This window comes from Nothoprocta perdicaria, unplaced genomic scaffold, assembly GCF_003342845.1.
Source record: "Nothoprocta perdicaria isolate Ctin4 unplaced genomic scaffold, notPer1 scaffold_56, whole genome shotgun sequence".
Classification (NCBI taxonomy): domain Eukaryota; kingdom Metazoa; phylum Chordata; class Aves; order Tinamiformes; family Tinamidae; genus Nothoprocta; species Nothoprocta perdicaria.
The window spans coordinates 2,646,971-2,669,817 of record NW_020455821.1 but is presented as its reverse complement, the minus strand read 5'-3'; the positions used below and the strand labels follow the sequence as shown (position 1 = coordinate 2,669,817).

The following is a 22,847-nucleotide window of genomic DNA, read 5'->3' as shown; positions in this document are numbered from 1 at the left end:
TGCCGCTGGCATCAGACACACACGGTCTTTTAGTACTGCAAGGAGAGAGATGAAGCCCTTCCCTCGATAGGCAACGCCAGCCCCTCCGCAGCCAGGGAGCTGCCAAGTCAATGGTTTATTTCAAAGGGGTCTGAATTGGGCTTTGTAGGCACGGAAGCRTGAGCCTCATTTCTGACGCCATGAAGACGCATCAGTTATTTCCATTCCAAGTCTATTTGTAGGACAGAAATGTGGCTTTCTTCCTCTTTAGTTCTCTTTAAATGTTACATTATTTTAAAATACAGTCTGTCAGGGGGAAAAAAAATCAAATSTAAGGCTGGAATGGTGAAGCTCGGGAATCCCAAGACCTCTGGACCGCATGGATCACAAACCGTCCCACTTGCAAAGAACCAGAATGACCCTGAGGTACCCCAAGCCCTGCAGCATTAACTTTGTTTCTCCCCATCCTCTCTCTGGTTTATACTGGTGTCTTAGCRTTACTTCAGCGGTGGTGTTCAAGCACACACAATCTCGTGCATACACGTAAGTGCAAATAAGTTGTTAAAACACAGCTACCAGACAATATAAACAGCATTAACAGTCTGGCAGCTGCCCTCCTGCAGGCCACGACGGCAGCAGAGACAGAACTTCCACCTCATTTCTGGAGAAAAGCTACAATTGTGGGCCCGCTTATGTAACCGCTTCAGTTCAACAGAATTGCTTTCTGCCTTTAAGCTGCTCAACAGTTTATCTTTGCTGTCGGGCTCGGTGGGGCTTTCGTTAAACCGTTATGGATTAGCACCGTGCTAGAGCATGTGGAAAGCTCAGCCTAGGTTATTTCTGTCCAGCGAGGGGGAGCAGGCTCAGGTGCAAGCGAGCCACCGGGGCCCGGTGGATGCTCGCTCAAAGCATCAAATTCAGGATTAGCACCAGGTACAAGGCACAGCTAGATTCTTCCAGAGACAGAACTAGTGGCGAGAGCAAAAATATTCATTAAGAAAGACGCAACTTGACGAATTTGCATAATCTTTAATTTGTAAATACAAATTTGAATTGGCATTCAGACATCCATCACACTCACCAGCTTCACATGGAAGACCGAACAGTAAATGTTTTAAAAACTTGACTATTGACGTTGGCTGATGATTTCACTAACACTGCATTATTGCTGCAAGTTGGAGAGAGAAGTCCAGCCAAAAGCAATGGTTTTACTTCCATTCAGCTGCAGGAAGATCATTCACCACAACTTACCTGAAAAACCCTGACCTGAAACTCAAATATGCTGCTTACAGGGAGGCATTCAGAAAACCCTGATCAGACACTCAGTGAATTTCACAGGGGATTCATCCACAACAAAAGCACATGATCTATTCCAAGATTACAGTATGAACTCAGGTCCAAATTTCTGCTATAGATTGCCAATCACAATATACTACTGTAAACCAAATCCAATAATTAGCACTTTTGTTTGACCTCTGTGTAATCTTGCAGATTTGCAGATGTCAGCCTGGGAGGCAGTAAGAGGTTGTGCTCCTGAACGTTGCCAATAATCCCCTGGGCAGCCAAACATTATCCAAGGAAACACTAATTCTGMGATCAGTCACGCTGGCAACCGTATGACCTCGCAAGGTTCCTATCTAGAGTGAMGCAGGGAGGCACTTTCACATTGCTAAGAGCAACAGAGACTCTGCAGAAGTGAAAAATAATAACAATAATAATAATAAAGGTTTTGTAAGGTACTGGGAAAAAGAGAAACACAAAACTAGGGAAGTAATTAAAAAAAGAGAAAAAAAAACTCATTGCAATTAGTGTGCTGTTTGTTTTGCCTCCTTATYGGGAGGGATCTTTATTCTGCACATTCCAGCAAATGGCCATTTGCTGTTAATTTATCTTCTTTCTGGCGGCAAGCGGAGCCCCATTCCAGCCCATCAACATTCCCTCGATGCTGCTCTGCTCAACGCTCGCGTGCTATTTAAACAAAGCATATTCCAACCAGATCTGACTATATATGGAATTCCCTGACAAAAATTTGGATGCCCTACAGGAAAGGGCCACGAAAGCAGAAAACACACACGAAACACTCCCAACTTCCTGTGCTAAAAGAGGCTCTTGGTGGCAAAGGTCAGGTACCCAGTGTGACCGACCATCTCCCTGAGCGGGACAGCACTTTTGAACTGCACAGTTCCTTGCTGCGGATTAGTGCCCGGGCTACCTTGACTTGACGGGTTGCTGCTGTCAAAGCCAAAGCTCGAATTATCCTCAGACGCTTTTCCAAGGTCAGGGATTTGCAAGCTAATTGTCCTGACGTTGTACACTCGCAGCAGAATTTCCAAGGTGTTAATCTCCGTAAAACCATGTTCTTCCATGGCCAGGCAGGTTCTTTGGACTTGTTCGATGCAAGGGGAGAAAGAGCAGATGCGGCCACCTGCAAAGTAAGTCAGGGAGTAGCAAACAAAGGGAAAAAAAACACAGAAATTTCTTTTTATCTTTATTCCTGCACACAGAACAGAGAGAATGAAGAATTTCTCCAAGAAGAAGGTATCCAAAGAAACTCTCCAAGAGGCACCTGTGCAGGTGTCAAGTACCAGCACAAACCAAAATGCAGGTTATTTTACAAGATACTTCAGACCCTTCAGAAGCTGCAAGGGCAAATTCGTTATCCTCTGAACGCAAAGGTGCCCCCTGCACGTTTTGGTGATGGCGCTACCAGAGCGGATCGCTTGGGACCGATGACTCGCTGGAGCGCTCCGCTGCTCTGGGCTGGGGCTCCGAGCTGCGTGGCACCTACACAAGGGCAGAAGTCACTCTGCGCGCGCTGCTCCGAGCTGCCCTCGCTGCAGCGCCCGGGCGTGCACACGCGCGCTGACAAAAGCGCCTGTGTGTATGTGGGCACCATGGTATGTGTGCGCAGAACGAAGCAGCCTCCCCAGGCCATAGATGGAGAGCTGCTGAGGCTTTACCCTTTTAGTCGAGCTCGCTAGCAGATCTCCTCTGCATTAGCGTGTGCTGCACATCACACTGGGCAGCTCTGCTTCAAAACCCTTGAACTCTAGTACAGGACTTTAACTTGTCTCCCCGTGCGCGAACTGCTCGGATTTTTGCTCTTAAACACAGAGTATTAATAATCCCCCTTGCAACTTTCTACTTGCTGCAATGTCACCTTAGCAGCTGAGAATAGAATGATTCAGATTTACTCTGAAAAGCCACAGCCAAATCAGATCAAAGAATTATAAGGACACTGCCATAAAGCCAGGGCATGTGCTCTCACCCAGGACACGCTGTCCCGAACGGCAACTGCCCCTCCTGAACAGCTTTCACACTGGAGGAGGAGGAGGGAGAGCTGCACCACACAGCTTCAGCTACTGCTTTAATTATTACAAGGGGAGGAAAATGTTTGCTGACCTGATTTGCATTCCTTCCCAGCCCTCTCCCAGGCTTATCCAGTGGAGCTTTCCAATACCAGTTGTCTCAAGGAGCCCGTGCAACTGAGAGCAGAGCATCCTGCTAAAAATAGAGGCTACACTGGGACTACACGAGTTTGCTTTATCTCAAACTAACCCCCTCCTGCTTTTTGTTTCCCCCTTCTCGTTTCTGAAGTCATCTCTCTAAAAACAGAAGTCCGAGCGCGTCACTGCAGCGCTGCAGCTCCGTGCGCGGGGATGCGCAGGGCACTGGTCGGGGAAGGATGCTTTCCATGACCACTAATCCACCATACACTAAGTAGGATTTAATTTCAGTCCTGGAATAATGTCTCTGCATTATTCCAGGAGTTCTTATCGTGTATCTGCAGAACAAAGCACCCGGACAAGCAATTCCCCAGAGTCACAATTAAAAGACAAATCTAATAATCACCTGCAAATAATGTTGGGATGTGTCTCTATTAACTGACTCTGCAGATGCCAATTTAACAGCAGACTCATTCTGCTGGCCTGTGTGAAATTACATTAGTATGTTCATCAGCACGGCCAGGGTACCAAAATGGACGTGRATCAGACACGTCTCATACAGTGGATGCAGGAGGCGGCGGCTCAGGAAGCTCTGTGCTGCTTCTGTGCTGTCTAATTATGCTGTTACATAATTAGACAGCTACTATGATGCACATGCAATAAAGAAAGATGTTCTATTCCTATTGTGTAAGGAACTGAACAAACGTCTAACTTAGCTAAATGTCAACTCACAATAACTCTTTGTCTACAAAGCAAGAATTTGCAGCGAGATCRGAGATTTCCTACTACTTCATTCAGGGTTTTTCTGTAGCTCTGTTCTGAGCTTTGTGTAGAAATAAAAAAAGGCAAATGTATTTACATTTGCAGTAAGTTGGTTCTCCTGATCTATGCTGTCTGCAGGAACTTCAAGACATCCTTCAGCATTCAAATTCCCGGGCACGTTYACATTTACAGTCCAAAAGCAAGAGRGCTGCTCGCGGTCCCCTTGGTCCAGGACAGGCTCCGTGTGTCCGTGCCAGACTTGGGGCTCATTTACCAGACCACCTGCCTGCAGAGGGGGCTGCTGGAAGATGCTGTGCTACACACCGCGGCCCTTGGAGCCACCCGGGAGGGAAGAAAGGTCTTGTTTTAATAGCCAATATCCAAGGGAAGGGCAGAATGAGATTAACCTGCCTGACTGCMGGGAATTGCTCAGGTGCTAAGAGGGAAAACAGTTTAACAGCTGCTATTCCATATAATGTGAGTGGGTTTTAGTAGTTTTATCATTTCCAAATGCAATAYGCGTTCAGCTGGTTGTTATTTACTTTGCCCTGTCCCCCACCACAACTACAAATAAGCGAGCACCTCTCTTCATGGATCTACCACGTGGGAAAGGGCTTTCCTGGGCTTTTTCCTACACGGGAAGGGCTGGATCTGACTTGCAGGCTGGACTTGTTTGATGAAGCAGAAGGTTGGAAAGCTACAAACTCTGAAAGTGGATAAAGCAGGCGGGGAAAATAAAGCGAAAATGAAACTGCAGTTTCAGACTGCAAGAGGTCGTCTCAAAAAAAATACAGGAAGCTTCAATGGCCACGGTGTCTTTGGAGCAGCAAGGAAAAAGGCCTTTGGAAAACAGAAATGGAGCACTCAGAGGGACGCGCTCTTGTGCTCTGCACACAGAGGGGCTGGGTTACGAGCTCAGCAACACCCGTCCCGCCACCATCACCACCCGGACACAATCTGGAGTTCAGCATTTGCAGGTCTCAGCTTCGGTCATGGGCACCAGAGTGCACACAGAGGAGCCGGGTGCTCCCTCCTGCCCTGCTCCGGGCACACAGCGGGTCACAGACAGTGGGGCTGGACCAGACCCCAGTAAAACCCACCACGCTGAAGCTTTTTAGTACAAAGGCAGCTTGTGTACTTGAGAGACCTCCTCTTAGGAAAGCTACTGCTCCTAAATTTGTTTAATGAGATGTGTGTCATCATAAATTGATATAGCAATTATCTGAGATTAATCCTGTTCACATTGGGAAGCTGTGTGAGCTTTTTGATCCTGAAGAGCTGTCTAAAAATGKGTTTATTCATGTATAATGCATCTGACAAGTGCTACAGTTGAGGAGAGAATAATGAGTCTCTATGAAAGACTTATTTTTTTTTTCCCATCTTCAATTTTACAGGCGGTGAGTTTGGTTGAAACATTGAATGGAGAGGTTAAATCTCCTCAATTTATAGGCTGGGAATRAGTCCACATAGTCCTAGCAGTCACTGTAACTGTAGGGTCAAGATCATACAAAATGTAAAGTACAATTCAAACYGGAATGATGAGAGAGGAGAGCATAAAGGCAGGGGAGAAAATTAATGMAAAGCTTTATATCTGCACAGCACTGGAAGTGCCACGAGTGCTCTGACAGGTTTCTTCACTATCACAATGTTATTCAGAGGACACAAAATAAACATATGAAGCGCAGCACTGCTAAGTTTCATGGAAAGGGGCCCAGCTCTGTGCTGTGGAGTACACAACAGCATCCTTATTCCTAGTAAAAGGAGCACAGCTCTGTGTTTTAGGGTTTCAGTGCATGGTCATAACTGGAAAGTTAAGAGATCCTAAGGAAAACAAACAAGCAGGCACTAATGTTGTGTAGGGGTGAGGCATCACCATGCCATTTACTCAGTGCAAGCAGGACACTAAAAATATTGCCTCTGAAAAAGGGGACAGAATGTCCTTTAAGCGAGTGTGCTTGTGGGCGACTTGATGCAGCTTCCCTGACAAGTGAAATGAGAGGATTTGGTTGTTGGAGGGAATTAACGGATGCCTCTTGATTCAGAAAAAAAAAAACCCTGTTCGCCAAGTCACTCGCCAGCTCATTAACAGGGGTTTAGTGTGTTTGCCTGCAGAGGCTGCCTTGCCTTCTCTGCTTGCAGGTACATCCTTCAGGAAGAATTCATTGGCACAGATGGGAAAAGGCACATAACAGATATTAATAAAATCAGTTGGCTCCAAGTTTAGGAAAAAAACAAAAAGCCCAGGAACTTTCTTTAAGGTTGAAGCTACCTCCTGCAAGCTGTGCAGAGGCCACCAGCTCTGGCCAGGGCTCCACTGCCTGGACTGTGGTGCAGAAGCCCTGCTGCTTGACCCTGTGTGTGAGACCCACTTTTATTTCAGGCCAGGGGCAGCCCTAACAACCTCTGAGAGACCTTTCCTACCTGAAAACCCTGCAACAAAACACACCGGCTGCGCTGGCTTGGTGAAGAGCCAACCCTTGGGAACCAGACGAAACGGCCTTGGGACACAGCAACCAAACCCAGGGAAACAGCTTCACACTAGCCCAGATGGTCCCTCGATGCTTCAACTTCAAGTTAGTTTGTCAATATTTACCYTTTCCTGGAGCTCAAACTCCCTGGAGTCAAAGCAACCACTGCACTTACTAAGGTGGGTGCTGAGATTTTAGAAGCACCTCTTGTTTCATCCATTTATCCCCTCTGGAAACTAAAACTCACCACTATGATTGAGAGCACATCGCTTCTGAAGGGCTTTTGTGACAGCAGGAAATAGAGAGGTTCTCCAAGGAGACATTTAGAGGCACCTCACCTAACAGAGCTTTGGGGAGACATGACAGCACCATGTTATTTTGTTCAGGTATTACAAATCACAACATGTCTGACTGAAAAYTTTGTGACATTCAAGATGGAGTGCTGAGTTCAAATACAACAGTAATTTTTTTTAAAATTACTTTAAGAGAAATAAAGGAAAGCAAAAGAGATCTGACTTAATAATTCTGTTGTCCAGACTATTGATTTAAATATACTAAGGATTGATTTATACTGTAAGAGACCAATCCAACCCAATATACAGATGGTATTGTTCAATCTCCCTACATGAAAATTTAAAATCTGTACAGAAAATATTGTATAAACGAGTTTCTGCCTCATATTCCATGGCTTTGAAAGAAACTAACAATATTTATGAGAGGAGAGTAGGTGGGTGCAGAATTATAATAAAAGCACTACAGTATTCAGCTGTGTGATGGCTGTGAGTCAAAAGTTTCAGGGCATTTAAGAACTGTAGGATGTTGTGGATTTTTTTTGTTACTTCACAGAATGTCAGTGACGGCTTCATTTTTCTCCCTTTCAGTCTGAAGGGTTAATAAGAACTTTGCAGAAACACCAAGGTCAGATATTGAGAACAGCAGCCATCGGGGCAGAAGAACATTAATCAGCAGCTGCTGCAACAGGAAAACAGCCTGGCTCTGGAAATGAAAGCAAGTTCTGCAGTGCAGCAGTACCCAGGAGATGTTCGGAGCAGCATTTCTGCTAAAGGTGACTGGGGAAATCAGCACAGGAGGAGGCAGCTGAGACCACAGCACCACTAAACACAAACTTTGCAGCCACAAAGTCACTGGGCCACTTTACCCTCTTTGCTCTTCACACATGGCAGTGCTTTGAATGGCAGGCCAAGCTACTGAAAGCTGCGTGTTCACAGCAGAGGCACAAGGCACAACACGAGTGGCAAACGTTCCCTGTAAAGAGGATCGCTGACGTGGCCTACTTAAACAGAGAGCTGCAGCTATCCAGGGTCTTGAGCCTGAGTAGGAGAGAAAACACTGGTTTGATAAGGATTTGTTAAGGTTAAGAATCCTCTCTTCACTGTCTCAGCTGAAGACTCTGTAATGAATATTGTGGTTTCAGAGAGGAGGCTATGTGATGTTCTTGTATTGAACTCACTTAGCCCTCACTTAAATTAAAGCATCTTAAGACTTCAAGAAATCAATGGCCACTCTCTAGCAGCAGAGTTGCAATGTTTGCAGTATGTCTGATGATAATAACCCCTACAATGTCAAAAGTTCAAATGTGACCTGTTCTGATGTGAGAGGGAGGCAGTGGAGGGAAGAATGAAACGACTCATTTTCTCCAGCGATGCTTTATCACGGCACTAACCCTGGGAATGGTGGTGAAAGCAGCAGTTAGTGCACAGGGCATTCTCACTACAGAAGAGCTCCAACTACTTGAAAACAAAACAAAACAAACAACAAAGCACTACAAGATAAACTGCTGGAGGTAGGGAAAGTGCAGGAGTTACAGATAACCTCCTATCATKTTTTAGAATTTATACCAGCAAAAAACACAAGCTATCCACAAGCTTTGGAGTAAAACAGAAATGTGGGTATGTTTATACCCATTATTACTGCTATCAATTAGACTTTATACAAAAAAGAAAAACAGTTTTTGCTTATTACAAAACCAAAAAATGGCCCTTGGTTCAATCAGATACTACAAAACTCAAAAGATGAGTCTTAGACTAACCCCAGATCTCAGACACGACCAGCTGTTTGTAGCTAAAACTAGAGCAAGTATCAGCAACTTCACCTTTTGACTGGAACATAAAGCACGTGATGCAACTTTATAAATAACGTGGATTTTATTTTTTAATTATTACTTTATGCTAGCTAGGCAGATGCAGCCTTGTAGCATACACAGAGCACAGCCAGTTTGGGACCGTCATCTCTTTTCGAGGACTTGAAAAGCTGAATTGAAACAAGGACTCAAAACTTGGAACTGCTCAAGCTGCTCTGCTTGGTATTCTAAACATGCACCACTTAAATCATTCAAATTGGGCTGCGCAATGCAGTGCCTCCTTCTAAGCTGGGAAGTCAGCTGAGTGTTGTGCTCACTAGATTAGATAATTTGAGCCTGGGAAGGGCATCGTACAGTGCAGTGAAAATTATTTTTCCCCAGGGCACACTGGAAAGCTGTTACAAATTCAGCYGTAACCCTTGCAGGTACCGTGTTCACAAGTCTATTTGCTTACTTGGTATAGGAAGCACGTGCTACACTGCTACTGGACCTAGAATATTGTCAACTGTGCTAAGGGAGCCCAACACCCAGGTTCTGACCTGGCAAGGTATTTAACATTCAGTGACCTTTAGGAAAAAATATAAATCCCCTTAATTTCAATATGACAGAGCAATTCACTCCAAGTCAGGCCTGTATTTATGTATTTTATCCAAAAAAATAAAATATCCTTGAATGGAAAAGTCATTCTTGTAAAGGAAACTGATCTTGCACAGGTTAGTTTTGATTCACACCTGTACTGTTACATTGGTAGAAAGTTCAAAAGCGGAAAGCTTTGCCAGGATAAGAGAATGATTTATTYCTTGAATCTTATTTTTCTTAGGGAAAAGACTTACAATTAACCAAAAGAATTCATCAAGTACCTCAGCAGGAGTTCCYACTTGCTGTCACAACCCAGGAATAACTGGCATAAGCTAGAACAGCCAATAGGCTCCATTCACACTCCAATGGCAAACCTCCTAAACTCCAAAASAAGAGATTTAGCATAGGAATTGGCAAGCACATTTCAGTAATAATTACATTTTCTTTGACATTTCTGATGGGGTGCTCTGGTAAATAGCACCAACAGTGCAGTGCTTAATGGGAAGTGTGCCCAAACACCTTCTTTACAAACACCTTTCCACTGAAGTGCCAAGAAAAATTGCTTTCAGCAGTTATTGTTGCTGCTGCTTCCTACACACTCTTAGATCTAGCAAAATGCACCTGACAGAGATTCAAAGGTTCTCGTGTAGGGCCCATGCTAGTTGTAACAGCTGGAACAGGCCTGTAGGAAAAAGCTGCTCTCCTTTCAGGTCCTGCACTATGAATTGATGACCTCTTTAAGGGTTTTCATTCTTGGAAAACACTAGACTGCCATTTGAGAGCAACGACCACAGAACAGAAAGGCAGCAGATGCAGCACACAGCTCAAAAGYAGAGACGTGTGAGCGCACACGGCATTTCCTAACCAGCCACAGACAGAAGCGCAGTTACCTTCAGCTTTTAACGCCRCCTTTGCGTGTCCTATGGCTTCCCACGGAGACGGGATATCGAGGAACACAGCGTCGGCGACGCCGGAGACCCCAAAGCCGCTTTGGCAGACGTCCTGGTTGGTGACRGTGACGAGATGCTCCACGCCGTGCTCGCGGAACTCCTCGCGGGCCTTCTCAGCCCTCTGTTGGTGGAACTCCACCGTGTAGAGGTGCCCCGTGGGAGCCACCGTCCTGATGAGGGCGTGCGACAGGGACCCGCTGCCCGTACCTGGAGAGGAAACGCAGCTGCTGAGGCACCTTCGTGGGCACGCCGGGCTGCTCCACTTGGAAGAGCTGGGCAGAGCCAACACAAACTGAAACCACTGGTTAAACTGAAGGGGAAAGGTCTTCTATTCCCATGGGCTAAATAACCTAGTAAATTGTCTTCTGGATCCCAAAGCCTAACTAAAAATCTAGCAACATTTGGACTGCTCACGCAGCCTTGGAGCAGAAGGTAGTGACAAATGTAAGCCATAGCTTTGAAAAGGGCTCTCTTCAAAAAGAGAGCTGAGAAATTAAGCACAACAAGAAAAAAAGTCAGGAAAAATTGCCTGAGGCTTCTTCCCAATGTACCAGACTCTTCCAGGCTAAAGAGATGCTGGCAAATTACAGCATATTTTGAAAGCTTGTACTTCATTAAAAGAAGGAAGAGAGATTGGCAGGTGTCCTGTTTGAAAAGTCTACTGGCCTCCACTCAAAAAAAATGGTTTCCTCAACATGGAATTTATTTTACTCAAGCCTCTTAAAGTCTGCAGCTTCCCCTGAGATTACTCCAAACTGAGACCTTGGGGCTCCTTGCACTCACCCTGACCCCCATGACCTGACCCAGYAGGTGATTTAAATATACTCCTACACAATCTTAAGGGAGTCTCATGAGACCCATCACATACCTGAAGTTGCAAATAAGCAAAGCTATCACATACAATTAAGGCCTAACTATCAAGACACATGATGTTTTTGTTTTAGTTTGCTAATTTAAAAACTCTTTTTAATGATCCATTAGAGTATTAAGTAGACGAATGACTAACAACCAACATTTTCACTGAAGGAAACACCCATATGCAAGTTCACATTGCAAATTCCTCACTGAAATGGTATGTAACAGAATAAATCTCCAAACTCAAAATGCCACAGCAACCTCAAATTATCTGTGTTTATTGATTTGTAATTCCRTAGCCAGAACATGTTCCTTCTGTAGAAAGCCTGTATCTAGCTATATATCTAGATATAGATGCATCTGCACAGCTAGTCATAAAGCTATATCTGTATCTCCAATGACTCAGGCTAAATTTCAGCCTGAAGCAAGTTCTTTCAACTAAAGTATAAATCTTATAAAACTTATAAAGGACAACCCGAACTACAGCAGTGGGAGAGAGGGCTCACAAAGTAAAAATTAGAGGAGACCGGGTTTGGGATAGCTGCTTACCTGCAGCAATACGTTCCAGTAACTGTACAAGTTTACAGAATTTAGTGACAAATCCCAGGTTCCTGCCCTTTAATCATAAAAGGGGAGAAACACTTTGTGGGACTGCATTTAATCAGACAACTCTGCAAGGGAAGATCTCCAGGCTGTAAATTGCCCATGTTTGCCGTGGGATCAACCAAGGTTCCTGCAGGATCAGTACCGCATCCCTGCTCAGGCYTGCACCTTCACCCAGCTTCTAAAGTGCAGATTAGACAGGGAGGGCTCACAAATTGTACAGCTGCCCCAATGAGGTCCAGGGGAAGGGAGAAACTCTGGCACAAACATTKTTTTAAGGTAAATTATCCATGCATCCTTGTCGTGATTGAGACAGAGCAAACAAAAGCCACTAGACGGTTGCATAGGCACACATGAAAAACTACCCGGTCACRGCACCTGTAGGCTTTGAATGTCAAATAAATTCTTCCTTGCTCAATATACATGCAAGTATCACAGCAGCCACGTGGTTGTTAAGAACTCAATGATATATATGGACAGAAAAGAAATAGCATTTCATCTTTTTTTTTTTTTTAATGACAAAAGCAGGGTACTACTGCTCMCAAACTGCTGAAATGATCAAAACACTGTCTTTGTATCTCCCAGCAGACAGCAGGGTTGCAAGCTGAGAACTTTTGCAAACATACTGAATTTCACTATTTCCCTTCCAAACGGGCAATGCTGCACATTTTCTTCATCTTTCCTTGCTAATCTGCAGGGCTGAACAGAAGGGCTGTCTGCACAGCTGGGGTGTAAGCAAAAAGAGAGGCAGCTTGTGCATGTATCTGGTTTCCTCGTTCATATTCTTCTACATTTTTAATCGCTGTCTTTTGAAATCTGCTCTTAAAAACATGACAGAAGATACTGTTTGTCTCCTTCCTAAGAAATCCCATTATGAGTTTCTGGCTTACTTTCTGCTTCTCTATTTTGTTCACAAACAGTCCTAGTCAAACCCAGAAGCAAAAACAGGATGTTGGAAGTCATCGCTTGCAGGCGTGTATTACACACGGAGCTTACGTTGAACGAGGTTACCAGCAGTTATTTCTTGTTGACTGTGAACAGGAGAACATGCATGTCATATTCTCAGATCTAACGTCACTAATGGGAGCATTTCTGAAGATGCTGTCTGCCTTCTCCCTGACAACACCCTCAGAAAGGCAAGGAGAGGAGAACAAGATTGTTATGAATCAGCCACTGTTTTGCAGATTTCTTCTCTTCCTGAAGAGATCGGATTCTGATTCCAGCCCAGCGAGGTGATGAGGACGCTCACTGATCTCTTATGTGTCTGGCTGTTCAGTGCTGCTGAGGTTCTCATCAAGAATATCCTTTCTGGGGGTCCGGCAGTTCAGTCACAATCACTAAAACYCCATCAACACTATCCATGCAAACCCGATCAACACTATCTGTACAAATCCAATTAACACTATCTGTACAAACCCAATCAACACTATCTGTACAAGTCAGGGTTTCAACTGCCATGGCTTCTCCAGTGGAAAGGCGAGTGAATGTCTATTAACAAGCACCATTTTCACCTCCTCTCATGCAAATTTGCAAAATCTGACATTTGAATTCTCCCATTACCTCCGCAATTCTTTGATTTCTCTCTGCCCTTATTTCCAAATCATGACTGAAAAAAAGGGGCAAATTCAGCAAATGTCACCCATAAAGTCTTAGGGAACAGTTGGAAGTAGGTTCTGTTCTGGTTCAAATTTTCTTGGGAAACGATAGGTATCTTTAGCATGATACAAAATTAGTCAGGAAGGCAGCAAAATCCAAGAAGCACTACTGAAGACRTGGACCAGAACATTAGCAAAACTGAAACAGTGAAGCTGAATTACATGCTGGAAAAAAAACAAAACTTGAATGCCTCAAATATTTTATATTAAGAGGCCAGCTCAAAACTGAACAGACTTCAGGAGTTTAACATTGCCATTAGTGCAGTGAAATGCCTGTGTTTCTAATTTGGTCTAGAAAGTAGAATATAAAATAATTTCTGGAATAATTACAGCTCATAGCTTTTACACCAGGATGTTTGCAGTTCTTGCATCATGCATTAAACACAGCCTTAGAAAGTGTTTGCTCTCTACCAGAGCACAATGCTCATTTAACTAGAGCGTATGAATGATGAATGGAATCTAGGGGAGAGCTAAAACTAGGTTACTTGAGGCTGTGCTAAAGCCAATCTCACCACCATGGCTGCTGCTTTGAAGCTCACTTCGATGAAGAAATTCTATCTGTGAATCCTATCCTGCCAATCACAGGCTACACCTGCAGAGACTTGTGAAAATATGCTGACTATTGTATGATTTTAATGATCTTGGTCAAAAAGCAGACGACTGCACTGCAGGCAATCACTCCTGCCCACAGCATCCCCACTATGCTGGGCTCAAAGCTCACGACCTGATGCAGAGGCATCGTGCAGGGGATCAGCAGGCCACGAGAAGTGGTCTATCTTAATCCAAAAAACACTCACCTACTGACATCTCCTCTGGATTTGTGGACCAGAAAGCCAGATCTGATAAATGCTCAGATCATTCCTCTGACCTCAAACACACTTGCTCTTCTCCCTCCCTCCTTACTCAAGTGACAGATGCTGCACAGAGAAGCCTCCATTCACCTTGGCGACAATGTCCACACTTAAGGTTGTTCCTCACCCTTTCAAACTGCAGTAGGCAACATCTGACCCCTTCAAAAATAACAGGGTATGACTACACTATATAGATACCCACCAGAACACTGTCAAGAGAAATAGAAGCATTACCACAGCATCAAACACGGCACTTGACTGACATATAGCTCAATGAGAGGATTTTTACACTACGTTTTCTATTTAGCCTGGTTTTCTTATTGCAAAGGATATCCGGGTTGCCTTCTGGACTCCCACTTGTGCTATAAACACAGGAGACCTGATTTTTCATTCAACTACTTTTATTTTTTTCAGTGCAGCTGATTGCTCAGCTTGCTGCTCCAAAATCTATAGGCACGGTTGCTTTTTTTTAAGAAGGGAAGTCAAGCTGTGATTCGAGACACACAGACGTCAACAATTGTGCAGGTGCAAAAGCATTTGCCAGGTAGCACAATATGGCAGGTTTGCAATCTGGMGTAAAGCTGACAAAGAACTTAAAACCATATACAGATTCATATTGTTGAGAGGCTGGAAAAGTGAAAAATATGCAGAATATCATTAAATACTGGGGCAATATAAYGTGTAATAATATTTCATTATAACCAAAGTATCTACTGTAAAATGKCACCACTTAAGATATTCTGAAATCAGTAAATACAACAGAACAATACAAGYGTTGCCGTATTTGTTTCCCAGCTACAAAACTTAAACCTAGCAAATAAGAAGACAGGTCAYGAGTCTGCCATAAGAAGGGATGGAGCCTCAAAACCAGAAGAAAATTAGGCTTAAAGAGGGTTAACAACTCTGCAGCTARTATCTGTCAAGAAACACAGTGCAGAGGAAGGCTGCTCACCATATATGACAAGTTACATAACTGGAGATCATTAATCACTGCTAGTGAATATACGAAGAGATCCTCAGCATCTGCTGGAAAGTAATGCAATAATTTCATGGTGAAGGCAGTTGCAGGCACAAATCATGGGCAGAGGAGAAAGGGGGCATGAGTGGGCACAGAGGGAAGGAGGGAGGACAACAGCCAGAAGATGACCTGGCTACTGGAAGAGGAATCTGCACATCCAGAAGTTCCCTGTACACCAGATAAGCTCTTTCTTCTGTCCATCTGTTCTGGACTAATGGTGGAAGCAGGCTGGACGCCAGAGAGGATCACTGCTCATTGACTAGATTCAGAAGATAGGGCAAGAGTCAGAGAAGCAAAAGTTGGAGTTCTCCAGCAAGGGATTTTCTGCAACCTGGATCTAATATTTTACAACTTGGTGGTCAAGTGAAATGGTAAGCTGAATCCAGAAAGTCTGGAAACACATGTTTTTGGGTATGAACAGCAATCCTCATCAGGAGCAGCTCAACCCTAAGTTTGAATACACTACAGTGATGCATCATGTGGCCACAGTTTTGTTTCAGTTTTGTGGTATGTCAAGAGAATATTCTGTTTGCTGGCATTTGTATATATGAGGCCTTTCTTAACCTTCAAAGTTATAGCTAGATAGGGATCAGGTTTTCAAGTTCTTCTCTAACACTAAGCTATAGMGCAAGGGAGATGTTGTAAAACATATTCACATGGATAAAAATCACATACTCATGCTCAAAAATCAAATTAATACTTGAAAGCTTTGGAGTATACTACAGATATAGCTGCAATCAGTTTACATACACTTAGCCCCCAGAGATGGTACCAACATGAGTAGTATTTATCAAGAAGTCTCTAAGCACCTCAGGAGACTCGCAAGCACCATTCTGACTTGTTGGGACTCCACAATAAACCGTTAATCATTTATTAAGTATCCATTAATCATTAAGTGCTCATTAATTTTCTATGAGTGTACTGTCAGTAAAATCTATACCTTGCCCACAAGTTAGAAAATTTCATAACTGTTTCTGAGAAGTTCCAATGTAAGACTGGCCAACAGCTCGTTACCCCTTCACAGATAAGTCATGAGGACCTGTGATACTGGTCTCAGCCTCAGAAACTTAGTTCCTATTGCTGTATGGCAATGAGCAGGGCTTAGCAAATTTTAATTTGGGATTTAGCTGAAGGCAAATAAAAATTCCAATTAGCATTTACTCAAGTGAGACTGGATATTGTTGAGAGCTGAAGATGGTCAGGACAGTGGTTGGAATACTTTTGCCTACGTTGCATTTTGTCTAAAAACAATGGTCTGTCAAAGTCCAAATCCTTCTGAAATGTATCACATTAAAAGAGGTTTTGTAGTGTTGTGCTGCACTCACTGAGTAATTCTGAAGGCCAGAGCAGAACAGTGCTCTAGCCTTCTAGCAGAACAGTGCAGAACACTGGTTTAAGTCTCATCAGGGAGAGAGGACAGTTAAAAAGAAAAAAAAAAAAACAGAGAGATGTGGGGACTAGGAGAAAAAAAAATGTTTCCATATTCTTTTGTTTAGCAAAAATACCTTAAAAAGTCTTATAAATTTTCCATGTAGTATAATTTCAAAACCACAAGGTTTTTCTTTGTTGGACTTGTGTTATCCTCTGAATAGCTCTAATCACTAGCCTGAAAATAGTCATTTAGTAAGTTGACACCAAAATTAATTTTAGAGCAGTGATATGAAAGGAGATTCAGGTTATTTCCTTATCTACACAGTGACTGCACATGCAGTGAACACCACAGGGACAAACTGCATGAGAGAGTTACCTGACGAGGATCAAAGTTTCACACTACCAGACCACCTACAGCAGGAATTTTGCAGCTATCTTTTGCAGTATCCTTCAGTTCTGGAAACATVAAGCTGTTAGGGCTATCAGACTTCTAGTAGGAGCTGAGAAATTCCTCGGATCAAGGAGCAATCTTTCAAGACATCTTAGCTCTAAGAACAGTGCCAACAGTTAATAAATCTCAATATCAATTTATAAATTAGAAATGAGCAGAAGGCAAAAAGAGAAAAGGATGGTATTCCTGTACCTCCAACAGGAAACTTCAGGCAGATGCTGAGTTTCCTTACAGCCTCAGAGTATCACTTTAATTATGCACATACTACTGACAAGCTTGTGCTTTATRTATTTATGAAAGACGATTGAAATAGTAGAAACTGTATATCGTGCTTATATTATTTATGACAAATCATGTCTACTTAATTCAAACAGTGATGTAAAATTAAACCTTTCATTACTGTTTTTCTAACTATATACAATCACAGAATCACAGAATGGTTGAGGTTGGAAGGGACCTCTGGAAATCATCTAGTCCAACCCCCTGATCCAGCAGGGACACCCAGAGCAGGGGGCACAGGGTGGCATCCAGGCGGGTTGGGAAGATCTCCAGAGCAGGAGACTCCACAACCTTCCTGGGCAGCCTGTGCCAGGGYTCTGCCACCATTACAGGAAAGAAGCTCTTCCTCAGACAGAGATGGAACTTTCTGTGTTTCAACTTATACCCATTATCTCTTGTCCTGTCACTGGCCACCACCGAGAAGAGTTTGGCCCCATCTTCTTCGCATTCTCGCTTCAGATATTTATACATATTGATCAAAAGACCATCTCTTCTTACAGCCACAGGCCTGTAACATCACACAGAGGGTGTTTACCACCACATTATCTATCTGCCCTCCATTCAGCAGTGCAGATTAATGCCCAGTTCAGCTTATCCTGGCTAAATGCAGGACACTCTTGCCACGGGCCAGTTAGTAAGTTGGGAGGAAAAGTGCCTGCCCTGTTCATAGCTCCTGCTTTGCCAGGCCACACCGCAGGTAGTTCAGATCAGCTCATGTTCAAAAAAGAGAGACAGACCTCCATGCTAATTAATGCTAAAGATGCACCTAAAGGCAGCACCACCAGGAAATGAGCTCAAACGTCATTACTAGACCAGATCTCCTTTTTTTTATTTATTTCTTCTTCTTCTATTAATCACCTTTGGGCTGGTTCCTTCTAGGCTGTGTAATCTCGCACTAATGATTTCAGACTGCTGAATACAGTCTAACCTAGATGTCACTGAAGAAGGCTACATCATTGCACCAGAGGCCCCCACTGTCAATATCTGCGTATTTTAAACTGAAATTGCCATTTCCAGTCAGTTGTAAGTCAATTAGCAGTACGAGTTCTCCCTTCAAAATTGACTATATAAATTTGAGATCGTATTTTTTTTCTTTTTTTCCTGACAATAAAGCGCCTCAGCAATATAATCACTGCTGCGGTAGCAAAGCAATTCATTTTTTTTAAGTACTTCGAAATCAAAGAAAATAATCATTAAAGAGTTTAGAAGAGTTTCCTATTAACAGAAAGGGTTGATTGTGCTTATGACCTTTGACTCAACATTTCTGGAAATCAAGACAGGTTATATCATTGCGAGTTCTTAGATGCTTAGATAAATGTGATTTTAAACATTTTCATCCTCTCTGGGTACCCTTGACATGGCTGGGAACAYGTCACATGCAGCTCAATACTCGAACACTCTCCTGCCCTGAGTGAGGCAGGACACGCAGCAACTCAGCTCACTCTGAGCAATGTCATGTTTTTATTTTTCCCATCCCGTCCAAACAACATAGGGAGGGAACAGGTAAAGAGCTGCCCAATGAACAATATATCTATATCCCATGACAATACCAGAGCTGATGGGTAGTCCTACAGGATGGACTATAAACTCACAGGGCCAACAGCTGTACCAGAGGCTTCTGCATATGACTTTGCCTGTCCCAAATGCCATTATATATAGCAGTGAGGGATTTAAGCTGCTTGTACCATCTATTTCTTAATAACTGTTTCTTAATATTTCTTAATAACTATTTCTTAATAACTGCATGTGAAAGAATGAAAGGCACTGGGCTTGTGCTGGAAAGGCAACATTATGTCTAAAAAGGAAGGAATTTTTAAACCATATCTAACCGGGAGAATATAGATTTAATACAGGATTTAACTCCTCCTTCCTTGTAACTTGTGGAATAGGCTGAATGAATTATAGCGTATTTGCTAAACAGCAMGGATGCTGCAATAAATTAAAGCAATTTTAGAAACAAGACACAACAGTGTGAGGAACAAACCACCCATTGTGTTATCTCTCTACAGTGAGCTTTGAAAGCCACTGCAGTGCTACCAGACGATCACGCTTCGGAAGACAAACATGAAATGTATGTATTTACAGAGTATTATATTGAATAAATGCTGCCTTTTTTTTCCTACTTATTACTAGTTTAACCCCTTGTCATTAGTTTCTTGTTTTTTCCACTATCTCAAATGCTTTCTCTCACATTGAAAATTTCAAGCCTAGTTTTCAAGTCAAAAACAAATTTTCCAATATATTTCTAAGTATTTTACCACAGCGTTGGAAAACAGAAGGAAAAATGTTTATTTACATTAAGAAGCAAAATTAATCAAACATACACCAAAGGTACAGCCCTACGTGAGGTCAGCAGATTGAACTAACATTACTTGGTGAGGACACAGCAATTGCTAACACGTGCAAATGAAACAGATATTCAACATACAGGCTGAGAAAATTAACGGAAAATGGAGAGAAAAAGAAGATTTTTTGCAAAACTGAAAGTTGAGATTGGTTTTCATTAAGGTATTCACATCAGTTCTTAATAAGGGATTTCAACATATGAATTATTACCTGATTCACATACTATGGAGCCCGGCTTCAGCTCTAACATCATGGTGATTATGGAGATGTCAGTGGAATACAGAATTTGTGTCCTGTGTGGAAGATTCACAGTCCACAGCTCTGGTGTTGGATGAAGGATAAACACCCATCCGCCTTTACTGCAGGTCACTTTGGAGCCGTACTTCTTGCCTATGAGATCCGTGGAGTGCCTAATGACCCCATACTTAGTCTGAGTTACGGAGCCATGCTGGACTTTCACGGGAAACATGGATTCGTGGCCCAGGAACACAATGGCTGTGTCACCATCCTTTATCGTATCTCCGTATTCAACGAAACTCATTGTGGCTGCTGGTTTTCACCTGGAAGAGAGTAAACAAACCAGGGAGCTGTACAAGGCTGTGATGAAGCTGAAACTAGAGATAAGAATAAGGTATTTCACTTTCTCCAGGTCAAAAATGAAAAAAAAAACCTACATAAATAAGGTGGTAGCAAGGGAACTCCCCTTCCCTTTCCCTACACTGCACCGAACTCTCAATCCAGTTAAAAAGTTAAAATCAGTGGAAAAATCCCACTGACTTGAATAGCACAAATATTTGTCCTGTGGTATAATATATTTTGAAGCAAGTTTAGCAAATACASTGTAATTCAGTCAGCCTGTTCCACAATGCAACTGGGAAGCTTGCAAGGACATATCTATTTCAGCAGTCTGTTAAATTCCAGCTGACAAGCTCCCGGAGTAGGCTGTTAAGCAGTGCCTTTTATTTCCTTCTGCTACCTTGTCCCTTGGTGACTTACAATGCAAGACAACTGCTATTTGCCAGAATATTAATCACCAGTTACTAGAGCCACTAGCAAAAGTTGCCTTGAAAGTTTTTCAAATGAGGTTCTGAGATTAAATACAGGCAGCATTTGCATTAATTTATCTATAAATTTGACTAAATGCAAGGAACAAATAATACTCGAGCCTTCAATTAGCCATTGGGGGTGCAAGGTAATGGTCTGGAGAGTGGTCTGTGCTGCAACTGGATGGAGACAACTGCTTGCAAACTAATGCAAATACAGCTATATTGTTTAACCCTGTGTTGCTGGAGATGCTTCGAGAATTACAATTAAATTTTGCTATCTTTGAGAAGAAAACTTGGAAATTAGCAAGCAGCTTATTATACGGTCTGGCCCTGCTTTTCAGATAGAGCAGCTACCAATCTAAGCTGCAGCTTCATCAATTTACAGAAGGGAAGRTAATGGTAATCCCAAAGTTTGTAGTCTCTGACAGAAATCCTTGGAAGCTTGAATTCTGAGTACTACTAGTGTAAGAGAACCAAAAGCAGCACTATTTTTTGTTTCAGAATAATGGTTTGATTGMAGTGTGGCTATATTACATGTGTGACTGACCTGTTATACTTGCTTTCACTAAAAACTTTAGTTCTAAATTTCTAGTTTTTCTYGACTGACTCACTGCAGTTCAGTTTGACTCTAAGTAGCAAGATTAATTTCTGTTTTTTTGCTGAAACATTGACACCAAGAAACAAACACATTTACAGAGAAAACTTCCAAAGGTTATGATATGACCCCAGGTAATCACACGGCAAAAGAGCTTAGGCCTGTTGGCTTTAGGGTGAAACTGTAAGGACATACCATTAATTGAGGGGTGTTAACACATTGAACGCTGCATGCAAGATAGTCCAGCTATGGTTAACCCCGTGCCAGAGCTTGCACCATCTGATAATACTGGTGTTCTTCATCTCATAAATCACACCTCTGCCCCACGCTGTAGATGCTATCAGCGAAACATGCAGTTCTCAGTTCTTATTTACAATACTCAAAATCAGCTCGACTGCCATCCCTTTCTCTTACCACATTCCGACTGCTGTTCTGCCAACAGGCAAAAGGAACATTCCCACGTCTGCAGGGACAAAGGAAGAAGTACTCTCCCTTTGATCACATGAACTGGCTCCTACTCTCTTTGCCTTCTTTTGAGCCATCATTTTTATCGTTGGTACAAGCCCGAGACCCACAGCTCCCGGGTACTCACCTGACATGTCATATTCTTACACTTGGGGGTMAATTTGGGCTCTGTGAGCAGTCCCTCTTGCATTACTGTTTGGGTTGTTTCTTTGCTTGCCCTATGGCAAGGGGTAACCTGCAATCCCTAAACATTTTCATTCAGCAAGCTCCCTGTTACCACAGGGCCTAATACCCTGCTGCTTTCTTCATCTTCCAGGCTCTCCTACATCACACAAAGGCCTTGGCACAGTCCTGCCTTTGCCAGGGGTAGCAAAGGGGTGTGGGGGGTAACACTGGCTTGTGGCAAGGGGCTGGGAACTTCCTATGGGACTGCTGTGTTTCCCGTGACYGCAGCGGCCCAGGCCCAGCGACCCTGGTGATCCTTTGCAACCTTAAAAATTAAACCGCTAAGATAACAGTTGCTTTAATAAATAAATAAGCACAGACACTGGTTCCCAGGCCGAATACAACAGCCACACCGAACTTGCAGGGTGCTTCTTCCCACTGGGTCTATAAATAAATAAATAAATAAACACGCACAGACACTGGTTCCCGGGCCCAGGTGCAGGAGAGGCACAACCGCCTCCTTCTCGAGCTGCAGGGTCCCTGGTGGCGACCTGCGACGTGGAGGCTCGCAGAGACCCTCTGTGTGGCTACCAGGTGGCTCCCGGTACCGGTTCCGGTTCCGGTTCTGGTTCTGCAGCAGGGATGCGTCCCAGGCCGCTCCCCGTCTCTTTCTCCCCCGCCGGAGCCACGGGCCGCCTCCAGGGCTGCCGATTAGTGCTGCCCGCGCTGTGGGGGCAGCTAAAAGCACGGATGAAGGGGAAGGGGGCGCGCGCGTTAGCGCCGTTAACCCGCGGCGGGCCCGGGCCGCGCGGCCTCCCCCGGGCCGGGCCGAGCTCCCCCTGCGGCCGCCGCGCTCCCCGCC

At 43.6% G+C, this 22,847-nt stretch overlaps 1 protein-coding gene across 1 annotated transcript; it reads right to left on the bottom strand.

Moving 5' to 3' along the window:
• Positions 1 to 1,767: 1,767 nt before the first annotated feature.
• Positions 1,768 to 22,628, bottom strand: TRMT61A (tRNA methyltransferase 61A). Its single transcript, XM_026048679.1, has 4 exons — positions 22,460 to 22,628; positions 19,925 to 20,274; positions 10,226 to 10,492; positions 1,768 to 2,404 (listed from the first exon to the last, which is right to left on the bottom strand). The coding sequence occupies exons 2-4, from the start codon at positions 20,253 to 20,255 to the stop codon at positions 2,076 to 2,078; spliced, it is 927 nt and encodes a 308-aa protein (XP_025904464.1). The 5' UTR covers positions 20,256 to 20,274; positions 22,460 to 22,628; the 3' UTR covers positions 1,768 to 2,075.
• Between the last annotated feature and the right edge of the window lie 219 nt (positions 22,629 to 22,847).